Source organism: Solanum verrucosum, unplaced genomic scaffold (assembly GCF_900185275.1).
Source record: "Solanum verrucosum unplaced genomic scaffold, falcon-dt-bn FXZP01000060.1, whole genome shotgun sequence".
Taxonomy (NCBI): domain Eukaryota; kingdom Viridiplantae; phylum Streptophyta; class Magnoliopsida; order Solanales; family Solanaceae; genus Solanum; species Solanum verrucosum.
This window is the reverse complement of record NW_026020129.1, coordinates 7,846,440-7,860,307: the sequence shown is the minus strand read 5'-3', so window position 1 is coordinate 7,860,307 and position 13,868 is coordinate 7,846,440. Positions and strand designations below refer to the sequence as shown.

Genomic DNA, 13,868 nt, shown 5'->3' with positions numbered 1-13,868 from the left:
TCTACTTTATATTTATTGTATGTATATATAGTATACGATTTGGAAAGATAATGTACAAAGTGTGATGGATTAGGTTAAATTGAGGAGCGTGATATCGAGATAGGTTATTTTTTTATTTGTGAACTGAATATCTCACCTGGCGACTATGGACTTGAGCTTCGAAACCACAATCATTCAATTGGATTCAAAATGTCACCCTGAAGACCTTTAGAACATGAAACACTACTTTTAAGTTGTTCGTGCTCCTTTTGACAATCAAGACACGATAGAAACAATCAATCTATGTGGAGATAATATTTGAAAGTACTTTTAAACTTTCACATGGATTCAGACTCAACTATCATAAAAACAAAGTGAAAATGTGAAAAATGATTCAACAATTATTCATATTTTTTTCTCAACTACATTAATTAACTTGAATTTTGCTCGTGGTATAGGAGGCTCAACTGATACATCATAAAGACCGTTACAAATTAGTGATTTCAGTCGTGCTTCAATCATTAATCTTCTACTAACACAATAACCTTGTAAAATATTTCGTCTTACCATTATGCGCTATCTATTTGGTATATCTAGATTTATGTGCCCCAACATATTATATTTGCAAAAATTGTACCCTATTGAGTAATTTTTCAAAAACATAATTAAAAAATGTGATTTTTTTTTTTGAGGTGGGGTAAGGGGGTTGTTTGACAGCCAATGGACAGTTCAGAGTGAGGCATATAGTAGCATCACGCCTACTCATCCTTTAAAATTGATAACCAATTTTGGTCCTCCATTTTTTTCCTATTTGGTGTTCGATAGTTTTATTAAAGTCCAATTAATTTAAATTCGTATTATATAGAATTTCATTCAGGGAAAGTACTCCCTACCCTAAAAAAATTCACATATTTAAGACTCAAATTCGAGAATTTTACTTAAAGAAGAAGCAGCTGGCCCAACTGTTGTACCTTATTTGTATCATGTCTTGTGTTATTATTTTTACGGGGGGGATATTTTAGATCCTTCTAGAGCCTATTATTAATTAGTACTACATTTATGATTAATCTACTTCTAAATAAGCACTTATTTTTGTTGTTAATTCTAAATGAATCCAAAATAACAGCTCTTAATTGCTTGCTTCTATTTGTAGGACAGTTGTAATAAATTACAACTATAGCTTAACTTCAAATTATCGTATCTCAAACTATAAATTTGTCCAGAAAAAGTTCACATTGTGCTTTGTCTACTAGCAATAATATAAATACTTTAAAGCAAAAAAAAAATTAAGTCTATGAGTTTTGAATCATGATTATTATATATTTTTTTATATTTTAAATAAAATATTTGATAAAATTTATAAAGTCTGAACTAAAATTACAATTTACATGATTTTGTTGAATTTGTAATTATCATTATGGCTCCGCGCCTAAATTCCTTCGATATCAAGTAAATGAAATGCTACCAACTTCTTATATTTTTCATTAGTATTGAAATTAATTTTAGTAATTAGCTAGCTAGTACTCCCTTCGTTTCACAAAGAATGACCTCCTTTCGTTTTTAGTCAGTTTAAAAAAAAAATGACTTCTTTCCTTTTTTGGTAACATTTTACTTTTTGCTTTCCACGTGTCATGTTTAAGACCACAAGATTAAGGGCAATTTTGTACATTTGACATAACTTTAATTTAGGACCACAAGATTCAAAAGTCTTCTTTATTTACTTAAACTCCGTGTCAAGTCAAACCAGGTCATTCTTTGTGAAACGGAGGGAGTATACCTTTTCCCTTTTTCTTTTCTTCTATATATAATTAGATTGCGTCTTTAATTAGTTGATTCTTTATTACTTCTCCTGATAATCAAACATTACTTAATTTCAATAAAAACAAAAGTTTTTAGAACAATCGTAAAGTATACTCTTTCCGTTTTAATTTGTATTAATACTATTTTCTATTCGAACTCTCCAGATGATTTACCCCATTTAAATATTCTAACCACCTTCATTTCTTTCAAATTTTCGGATTAAACTAATTAAGTATTTAGGTATTTTATATATCATACTAATATACTAATATAGTACAGTACAAATAAAATTGATATTTTCAAGTTTGTATTCAATCGAAAACATTATATATACCAACATGAATGACAACTTGTAGAGAAGCAATACTATTATTTTATTTTCTTGAAAAACTACGGCTCTATTTTAAATAAGATTACTAAAAATGATATTGGATTTAGATTAAAACAAAGTAATAAATTTCCATTTGTGAAAAATAAAATAATTTCAAAAAGAAAAAAATGTCAATATAATAAAAATGTCCACATCATTGCCAGCAGGTTATCGAGGCAACGTGTGGGGATTTTTTCGGTGGATTCAGCCATTAATGACTATAGTTGGTCCTATTTGCGGCTCTTTCTATTTTCTACTTTCTCACCGTAATCGATTATTCGTATTGAAATTTTAATTAATTTATAATTGTTTTATATAATTTGGATTAACTTTGGCTCGTAAAGAAAAAGTATATATGTTAGCGCTATGGCTTACGTAGATGATCAAATCAGATAATTTTTTCTTTAATTTTTTTCACGGAATTTAAAAAAAAATTATTATAACAAATAAATATTTAACGATTGCTAAAATTTATTTTTGATGCGGCGTATATTATCTTCTCACCACTATGATTTCTAGAATGTAATCATCAGCTCTTAGTCAAACCCATGTGATATTTTTGTTTTTTGTTTTTTTTTTTAAAAAAAAGGAATCCATAGCCCATTGCTCCCACGAAATGATTTATTTCTTATTTGGAAAGTTCTTTTTATATATATATATATATATATATAATTATGATTTAAAGAAAAAGTTTTTGTGACAAAACGACATTACAATAGGGTATTCCATTAAATTATTATTAAAAAATGAGGAAGTCATTTTAACTTGAACGGCTCATCATCATTAAGAAACAAGTTACTACTATGTTAATGTGTATAAGAAATGATTAATTAGTTGATCTAAGGACACATTTGCCATTTGCCAACATAGCTTTTACTACTGAAAACTAGGAGTCCAGAATACTCCCTTCGTTCACTTTGACTTGTCATATTTTGACTTAGCACATCCATTAAAAAATAATTATTGATATAAATATTTTATCAAATTTATCAACTATTAAATTATGTCTTGGAAAATAAGAATTTAATGTTGAGGATAAAACATGGAAAAAAAATTATTATCTTTTCTTAATATATCAAAAATTACAAGAAAAAATGAAAATTTATTTTATAAATAAATAACAAATAAAAATGAACATCGAAAGTATATTTTATTTATTTTACGTAGACTCAGAAATTTCTGGTGAATTAAAGTGAGGACATTTTATTAGTTAATGAAAAAGAGACAAAGAAAAAGTAGAAGCTATTACTACTGTAATAAACAAGTCTCTAGACAGTCCAATAATGTTATACTAAATGGCTAGTTACGGTAATTGTGCCGCTCAATTCTATTTTAGGTTACACGTAAAAATAAAAAAAATAGAAAAAAGGGACTTACCAACTAGAAGTGCTTTATAAATTAAAAATTCAACTTTCGTTCTCCTATGTTTTAACTAATAAATTCCAACACTCTCTTGTCCATTTTTTTTAGTATAAATTATAGGAATCACATATTATAAGTACTAAATAACATCTTATCCCTTCTAGTTTTTTATTTATCAAAAATCTCTTAAAAATGATGTTTGCGGGATACATAGCGTTGTGCACGGGATACATTAGGTTTGATACATTCCACATAGCGGGATACATAGCGTTGTGCACGGGATATATTAGGTTTGATACATTCTACATAGCGGGATACATATCATTGTGCACGGGATACATGCGGGATACATAGCATTGTACACGGGATGCATAGCGTTTGATACATTCCACATAGCGGAATACATAGCGTTGTGCATGGGATACATAGGTAAAATAAAGGATTTTTGAATTTTTTTAAATAAATAGGGATAAATGGATATTAATGTAAGTAAAGGAGTGTAGTTAAGTAATTTGTCCTTTTTTTTATTCAAAATGCTATAATCGATGTTAGTTTTACTTATTCGACTTAGTACTTAAGAGATAATTTATTAATTTATACATATTTTATTCTTATTATTAAGTATTACTCTGTTCATTCACTAACTATAGTAGATAAATTACACTAATAACTTATATTATAAGCTTAACAATCCAATAGTGATTTGTGCATGTGAGGGCATGCAGCAGATAATAGTCAAAGTCAATGAACTTGTGGGAACATGCTTCAAACAAACAGTTTCATCCTCAAGAAAAACACTAATTTATGTTTAACTCCTCCACCCCATGATTAGGTGAAGGGACGTGGTTTAATGCACATTCTTCGCTAAAAAATTATGTAATGTATTAATGTTAAACAATAACTATTGTAAGTGTATTTTAATTTTGTATATTCTTTTAACACATTTTAAAAAGAGATTTTAACGTCTTTTGCTTAAATTTCTGACTCCGTCAATCCTCCAACCCATCACACAGCCTCCCAAAAATAGAAAAAAAAACAGAAGGATTGTAGTAGTAAAAAATTGGATAGTGGGATTTAAAATACTGTATTGTAATGCAGAAATTGACCATACATGAAACCCAACGGATAAAAGTTAGACCATGATGCACATTGTATAGTGTAGTGGTCCACTGTTAACCTGGGATTTTAATTTTGTTTATATTAGGGGTGACAAAATGAGCTGACGAAAATTTGATATGTTCAACTCGTTTAAATTTGAGTCGACTATTGATCCACTTATTTATAAGCTCAATCTATAAAAGTTAAGTTGATATATTATTCAGATTGACACACGAGAAATTTTGTCAAAAAATATTTTTAATTTTTTTTTCATATGTAATATTTATGCATAGTAAAAAAATAATTTTACTAGATACTAAAAAAATTATATGATCCAACCACTCATATTACATACGAGTCCAAAGTATATAGTTAGTTACATTTTTTTATGGAATAATTGTCATTAATTGCACAATGCATTTATCCAGTTACATTTTTTTATGGAGTTATTATTTTCACAACAATATTATTAATTATTACTATAAATTTCACTGACCTTTGAGTTTGCACAAAATAAAACATAGACGAATACAGAAAACATACTCTTCACTGATTTCTTCATTATTTCCATTACATAAATGGAGAGAAGAATAGGAAAATTGGGGGAAAATAAAAATTACAAAAAATAAAAGAATGACACAAAACAATACATGCTTATAAATCAAAAAATGTAATCTAGGTACATTAAATTTAATTAGATTTTATATTTGCAGAATTCATTTGCCAAATCTTGATTGTTGCAGTAACGCTAATATCTGTTGCATTATTGAATAAATAGATCTTAGCATTTTCATATATTGCTTTTGTCGGATATACCCTTGATGTTATTGCTGTCCTTCCATTTTGTGCAAAACTTTCTACTATCGAATGATCAACCTGTTAATTACGCAATTGATTAATTATTCTTTACAAAAAAATAATTAAGAAAATGATTAAGGAAAATTAATATTACCAGTGCTCTTAGAGAAAGTTTTTCTCCTTGGAGAACTGGAACTGTGCTTCCATAGATTAATTTGCGTACATCTGTTGCTTCAGATGACCTATAAACATAAAAAAAAATAAAAAAATATTAGAATCGTCATTATTTTACTTAATTAACAATAATTTCACCGTCTCAATTTTTATGACATGGTTTGACACGTCACAAGGTAAGAAAAACATATTATTGGAGTTAGAAAGGGGTATTTGCGGACCATAACATTTATAGGAAGTTCAAGTACTCTCTTCGTTTCAAAAAGAGTGACCTAGTTTGACTTGACACAAAGTTTTAGAAAATAAAAAAAACTTTTAAATCTTGTGGTCCTAAATTAAAATTATGTCAAATATTCTAAACTGTCATTTTATCTTGTGGCATTTAACATGTCACGTGGAAAGTTGAAATTAAAATGTTACAAAAAAAGGAAAGAGGTCATTCTTTTTGTAACAGACTAAAATGGGCAGGACGTCATACTTTTTGAAACAAAGAGAGTAATTTTGGACTAATAAGAAAAAATCGCGATTTGTTTTTTAGATGATGAAGCAAGAGGGAGAGAAAATAAGTAGTACCTTGTGAGATCATTGCAGAAAAATGTGTTGAAATTGCCAGTAAGATCTTTAGCAATGTAGAAATAAATTGGAGTTTGTTCTGATAAGCTATTATCTGTTAGAACTAATAAACCAAATGGTCCTAATGCACCACGTTCAGCAGATCCACCACTCTTTATACAATCATATGTAGCATTACTTCCATCTACTTTCTTCAACACATTTTGGTCTACTTCAAATTCAGCCATTATGTCCAACTGTAACAATAATTAATAATAATTCAACGATATAAGTATATATACTGTCAATGTATATAAGTTGAATTTAATCGGCAAAATGTACTAACCTGAGTGGCAGAACCAACTTCTAGTGGGACAATTGAACCTGGTTTAACTACAACCTTGTTGAATTCATTGTTGTTTGATCTCAAATTCTCTACCTCAGCCACTGGCCATGTAATTATGTTGCTACCTGTCTTCTTATCATACTTTATAGTTCTTGGAATTGACTGTTTTCAAAATAAAATAATAAAAAATCACACGTTACCAAATGTTCAATGAATAGAAAAAGTTCTATCACTCAATCATAGGTCGTTCTGTCATTGTCTGATTTTTGATTACTTGTCATACTTTTAAATTATGTATCTATTTGCACGATTTTTAAAAATAAGGACAAAATCTAAATGATACGCAATGAATTTGTACCTGAAGTGAGGCCCAACCCCTGCAAATATCAGCAGCTTCACTATCAGTTTCTTTAATCCAAGCCCAAAGAACTCTTCTCTTTTTTTCTTGATCATAAAATGTTTTTGATGCATAAAAATTACCATAATCATATCTTAACCCAATACCAACATCAATTATTGGATTATCAGGTACCCATTTTCCTGCCCCTGCATCATAAGTTCCAAGGGCATAATAGTCATTTCGATCATCGTCAAGACTGGACTTCAAAACATGTTTTACTGCAGGCCCATTTTCTGAAGTGTCAAGCCCATTTTCAACAATTTTCGAAACCGGGTAAAAATCCACACATTCCCACATACCCGTACCCGGTACACCATGTAACACACCCTTCAATAATTCAAATTTTTTAAAATCAATTGTGTCATAGACCAATGAGATTCCGGTTTTATTAATCTTTGAACCAATAGTAATACGCCATTTGCCTTCCGGTGTGGTCCACGCGGTGGTGGGGTCACGGAAGTCCTTGAGCCCAATTCCGGGTGGTGGGATGAGAACCGGGTTGCCCTCATACTTGATCCATTTTCTTAATAGAGGGTCCGATGGGTCGGCCGGGTACGCGAGATTTTGGACCTGGGCCAATTCATTGGTTGACCCGGTATATAACATGATAAGGTCACCATTAGGTAAAAAAGTAGCGGATCCAGTCCATACACCATTAATGTCATACCATTGATCCGCTACCATAGCCACTGGCAGATGCTGCCAGTGGATTAGGTCTTTTGAGACTGCATGGCCCCATACAATATTTCCCCATACAGCTGCCTCTGGATTATATTGATAGAACAAATGATACCATCCTTTGTAGTATAATGGACCTAAAAAGATTTTTAAAAAAAATTGGAGTTAGAACAATGTAGAAAAATACATATTTTGTTTCATTCAAATGGAATATATCATAGCAAATACAATTAACGGATAATGTAGTATTAGGTGAAATAAGGCTCTAGCTAAAATCAAATCCTAGTCTGTCGGGTGGTTGTTTTAGCTTGTATCAGTGGCACAGGGTACTCCTATGTTTCTCATGGGGTGCACTGTTAATTATATGCTAATTTTTGTCAGTTTCTCATGATAGATATACATAATATACTTGTTTTTTTTTCAAAGTTAACCAATGCACTCACCTATACATATGAGTCTGCCTCTATTTATGTATTTGTTGTATTCTCTGATTCATTATATCAATTTCAAATTTGAAATAGAGAATTAAGATATTTTACATCTTATATAAAGAGTGACAACTTTTTATAAATGTTCCATCTCAACTCGAAAGAACTAATAAAAGGCATTACATTTTTTATAGGCGTTTTTAATATAAAAATGTATGAATAAACTAAGGTCAAATATAATTAAATAAGTTATCCACCCTTGATTGAAGCAAAAAAAAAAAAAAAGATTTCATGGATCAAAACAAGAAAAGGTTGTAAATGGACAGACATGATGGGAAGTTTGTGTTTTGCTCCTAGAAAATTCACATGCAATTGTCTAAAGACAACTGTCTTTCATCATTTTGACAAAATTCGTCTACTTAAACATTACTACTGTATTATATTCTAATCAGATCATGATTTCATCAATAATTTTCAATATATCAAAACATGAAGAATATATTTCGTAAAACTCCATAAAGATAAAGAAAGGTTTGAAGAGAATACAATGTATACAGACGTTATTACTATTTCGTAAAGGCAGACATAAATAAGTAGTAGTAAAATATGAGCTTACCATTGGGATCTGAGGAACAAAATCAAGCAATTTCCGTGATCAACGCAATCCAAGTCAAAGAATCCAAAACATGACAAAATAAGAACAAATCATTAATAAAGAAATAATATTGTCCTATAATTCTTTAAATGGGGAGAAAGGCCTAAGATGCTTGAATTGGTACAAAACTATCCTCTGTCCACCTTTCGGTCATGAAAAGAACAAGCTCAAAAAATCAGGATCGCGATTCATTATTTACAATAATCTAGAATGATTACTAACCATTCATCCAATTCTTCTTAGGTTGAAAATGAAACGAAGTTCTTTGCCAAGCCAACATTTTTTGGGTCCACGGAAACGGCCGTGCACCCAAAAAATGTCCGCGTGACTTGGCGGAAACACCTTTCGCCACCCCACGCGCCAACGTCCTCATGGTGGTTAACGGCATTAGATTCGAACCGAGCATGTTGCACACCGTCTCTTCCGGTGGTACCGGTCCCGGATTTACATCATCACTATCGTCGTTGTTCCCGTATTTCACCGCGACAAAAAATAACAAAAATGCCACTAAACCGGTTAATATCATGAACGTCGATTTTTTGGGTCTCCGGCAAGATGATGCCGGAGTATTACCGGAGTTGTTATCCGACTCCGGTAATTGAGTGTACGGAACTCCGTTGTTTGTTTCTGAATTAGGGATCGACATTTTTAGTTTTGATTTTGCATGGTAGACGCTATCTACTTTTACGACCTTTTATAGCACTACAAAAAACTAACCCTATTTTCCTTCTTTTTAAAAAAAATAATAATTTACTTCGGAAAAATTGACGGTGGGAAATAAAATCTGTTTTTAAAGTTTTTTCTTTTTTAAGATTTGCTTAATTTTGTTGTAATATTGGGTTTCCTTTTTTGCTACTAAGAATAGGAGTGGTTTGGTTAAAAGGTTGACAAGGTAATTTAGGAAATAAAATTATTAAAAATGATTTTTTTTAATATAGGAGGTTTCTTTAAAAGATAAAATTTCAAATGATTTACTTTAATATATTGGTGTTTTAAAATGAGTTGAAAATTTCAAAGAGCCGTCGTCATAGATATTTAATGACTGCTCTTAATTTTGGAAATTTCAACGTTCAAAAAACGCTAATTATCGAGTTTCCGTAATTATCTTTGTTTTCTATAGGAATACCAAGACCTTTAATATAATGATTATTAAACAAACTATGATTAAAAAGGAGTTTTTTAATATTAAGTTGATGAATATAATAATTCATAACTCTAGAACAATTATGTTATACTTTTAATTTAAATGAAAATGATTGAGAAAAACTATTACTTGTTGTTCATTTAGATTTCAAGTCGCTCATTGTCATTTGGTACGCTCTTAAAAAATAGTAAATAAAATGACAATTTTTACTATATCATCTCTAATTATTATAAGTCATCTAAATAATCAAAATCAATCAAGCATACTCTAAATACTGTGCAACTAACTAACAATAAGGGTAAAATTAGTCATACTGAACAAGTAAAAATAAATATTTATTTTTAGATAGTGAACACGTAAAACTGAACAGAGAGAATACCTAATTAACAATGGCGACATAATGATGCTTCAAGATTCAAACTTCCATCAGGGTGTTATTGGACTACAAACCCATAGGCAATTCATTCTTTTTTTAAAAAAAATCATTTTTCTTACATTGGTATCAAGCATATCTCCACATTGTGAAATAATACAACAACAATTAAAAAATAAAAGGATCCAATTGCATCTTCTCCTAATGAAATTGGGCCAAGTGTACAAAAAATACATCCTGGAACAACAACAAAAATCAGAAAAAAAACATGTGCTTGACCACATGTAATGAGTTGCAACAAGATTCCATAGGCTAATGTTAATAATGCTGTTTTGTCTGATGGACCATATCTTAAAATCAATCATATTTGTGTGTGTTGGCCTATAGCTATAGGAGAGATGAAATAAAAACATGAAAATTTCAATACATTGGGTACATTGAATTGATTAATTATAATAATGTAATTGTCTATGCTTCCACATGAAACCAATTTGGAATTATTTACCAAGTTCACATGGTGACAATGAGATTTTTCACATGCATTTACTGCAATAAAATTGAATCCACATCGATTTGGTGTCTGGTTCTTAATTTAGATCAATATTCCAGTGGATGATAATTATTTTAATTTTTCTTTTGTATTTTCTATGATTTGTTTTACTCATGAGATTGATACCGAATTTGTAAAATGGATATAATTAACTCAATTAATTATTATATTTGTGAGAATGTCTGGGTTCAAATTTCACCAAAAGCAAAATCTGCAATCAACCTGCTTTCTTGCATTCCTTCAATCTTTCTTTATATGTAGTTCTTTTTTCTATCGATATAGATTTTCGATTTAAAAAAATTATTTGATCTTCTTGTTATTAGGACACTTCCATATGGGCTTTTTAGTGATATGATATGAATTATGATCATAGTTTGGAATCTCAATTATTATGGACATTGATCCATATGGTATCAATCATTATGGAAACAACTGTAGTTGGATTATGGGAGTTGAAGGTTGTGGCTCATGGTTACAATTTCACTCCTGCACTTTTACTGTTGTTGGATTTAGATTTCACCAAGGTGAAGCTCTAGGTTCATCCTTCTCAAAATAATTAAGTTAGTTAAATCCTCTAGTTAATTTACGCAACCATGATTGATTTGATGTAAACATCCGATGAGGGTAAAAGTTTTACCCAATTTCTTGTAGTCACGTCTTTGCCCTTCAATGTAAGCATAAACCAAGATTCCTCCAATACTTTTTTTTGGAACCCTAGGATAACCCATAGCCGCTACAACCTCTGCCACAGTCTCTGCCCTTCGGGTGAGCACTTTGTGCGCACTAGGTAAACCCCCCATTGTGTAATAGCCTACAAACCACACAGGAAATATAAACCGCACTAGGCAAGCCCTATGCGACAAGCTCGACTCAGAAGGCATTGAGGGAGGATCGATCTCGGGTAATCCGTGTGGATAACCATTCCTCCAATACTTGTTTTCCTGTTGCTAAGTAGAAATTGGAAACTGGGTATTTTGGGAACTAATTACATGAATACTTGGAAGACTGTTGCAAAAATAAGGTGATTTTCCAATGAATGTATGAAAATGCCAAAACTATTAAACATCAAAGTAGTACTTGGCCACTATTCAAACATTAATATTGGAAGAGAAACAAGAAAAGGAACCCGAAAAGCTAGATGAGTTCTTAAAAAATTATTTTTATTACATTAGGGAATCAGTGAAGATGCCGGAAGGGCAGTGAGAGGTAAACCCACATATTGTGTATGAAACTCTCACTTAAGCCTTGATGCTAGGTGGGTTCAAGACTCCGAGTTCAAGATTTAAAACTAAGAAAAGCTAACATATATCAGTTCACGAAAACACAAACATCCTGCAGTTGCATGTTGTGCTTTTCATACATTTGGTGGTGGCCATATCTTTCCAAACAATTCCTCAACCCGCTTAGCCTGATTAATATACCCATCCATTCCAATAGTGAGGAGCTCCACCGATGCAGGACCCATAGCCGAGGAAAAGCTATACTGATCCCACTTTTGAAGCTGAAACAGAATAAGCTATCAGCTACTGAAGATCATATCATGATTCTATTCAATCGAATTTTTTTGAAACTGATTGTATTCAAACTATGTACTGAGAATTTAGCATTTCTAAGAAGTTGCAGAGAAGAAGCAGATACAAATTCAAATAAAACAATGTTAACACCTCAAAATACTTACGAGGAGAAACATTCCTCCTCCTCAACCTTTCTGTTTTTATTTTAAGCTATAGGGCAAGAGAGTTATGTTTGGTAACCTCTCCTTGTAACCACAATATTTGCCCCTCCAACCCCCAACCCCAATGAAAGCATCATTTCCAACGTGCACTAAGGCCCTTTCCTGCCTCTTGCCTCAATCCCCAACTTCTTCTTTCTCTTTCTCTTCTTTTCACCTATCTTGATTTAAATTTTCCTTCAAATCTTAATATCACATCCTTCCATGTTTTTCTTATAATATTATAAATGAACACGATGACACCAACCAAACATATTTGTAATTTGACTGAGTGAAAGAAATGTACCTCCTCCGTTTTAATTTATGTATCTTTCTTTCTTTCTTTAGTTTCTTTCAAAACACAATAATCACATTGTAAGTTTTTTATTCCAATATTCTCATTTTACTGTTAATGATACTCCCTTATAAGAACATGTCATGTTAAACCACAAGATTCAAATTTGGTAGGACACCTTCAAATTAGACTAAAGTTTTCTTTAAATTCTTAAACTTCGTGCTCAGCCAAATTTGACACATAAAAAGATAAAATGAAATAGATGGAGTAATTCTTAAATTTCACAGGCAGCAAAGACCATTCTGCAGCTTATTTCTCTTTGGGATATAAGTTATAACCTCAACAAGTTTCATAACATGATTTGTATCAGAACCATTTGCTTTCCCATCAAATAATGTCCCATAATTTCCTTTTGTCAATTGGAAAAAGGCTCATGAGAATGAAAGATGAGAGATGGATTTAATACCATACCTCATCTTGAGTGAAATTGAAGGCAGCCGCTGACTGTGGGGATAATCTTCTTGTAAATGAGTACTTCTCATCAGGTAGGGTCACAGATTCTTTAAGAGATTGCAATACCTTCAGTGGGGTGATAATGTAATCAACCCTGAAGTTGTTAAAAAAGTTATAAGCACCACATATGGACCAGATCAGACACAACAAAGCATTTACAGGTTCGAAGTATAGTAAAAAATTACCCCAAAAGGTTGAAGACATCCTGCTTGTTCCGTACTGCTGCAGCCATCAGCTTTGTTTTGTGCCCATACTTGTGGATGTAGTTATAAGCTTTTGTTACCTGAAAAGGTGCAAAGAACACTCAGCACTTACATGATTTGGCTGCAAGATGTCCGCGGAAAAGTCATACAAGGAAAAGCTCATAATATCTCAGTTCCAGGATTTTCGTTCAAAGATGGGAATCCAATGACAACTTGGCATAATAACGTCAAAAATACAATTGATCAATACAAAACAAAATCCAAGGAGGCATTCAGATATCCATGAGGAGCAAAACAGAGATATATCTAGCTTGGGTTCTACAGTTGCTATGGTAAAAGAACATACACATCCATATTTTGTGATGGTTACGAGCTCCTAGGTTTTATCTACAAATATGTTACTCTCAAACCATCTAGATTTGAAAACTAATCAAATTTA

The 13,868-nt window shown here is 31.3% G+C and overlaps 2 protein-coding genes across 3 annotated transcripts in view; both read right to left on the bottom strand.

Annotated features, from left to right (window-relative positions):
• Nucleotides 1-5,140: 5,140 nt before the first annotated feature.
• LOC125826500 (acid beta-fructofuranosidase 2, vacuolar) lies at nt 5,141-9,286 on the bottom strand. The gene is made up of 7 exons (XM_049505848.1): nt 8,863-9,286; nt 8,602-8,610; nt 6,838-7,694; nt 6,480-6,641; nt 6,155-6,390; nt 5,562-5,649; nt 5,141-5,485 (listed from the first exon to the last, which is right to left on the bottom strand). Exons 1-7 carry the CDS (start codon nt 9,284-9,286, stop codon nt 5,300-5,302), a joined length of 1,962 nt encoding a protein of 653 aa, XP_049361805.1. The 3' UTR covers nt 5,141-5,299.
• Nucleotides 9,287-11,848: 2,562 nt separating this feature from the next.
• The window catches only part of LOC125826477 (uncharacterized), a 37,843-nt gene continuing 35,823 nt past the window's right edge, over nt 11,849-13,868 (bottom strand). For both annotated transcript variants that reach the window (XM_049505821.1, XM_049505819.1), the window contains exons 12-14: nt 13,412-13,509; nt 13,185-13,320; nt 11,849-12,208 (exon numbers count right to left, since the gene is read on the bottom strand). In XM_049505821.1, the coding sequence (XP_049361778.1) occupies nt 12,062-12,208; nt 13,185-13,320; nt 13,412-13,509 (381 nt within the window). In that variant the 3' untranslated portion in view covers nt 11,849-12,061. The remainder of the gene's footprint in view (nt 12,209-13,184; nt 13,321-13,411; nt 13,510-13,868) is intronic.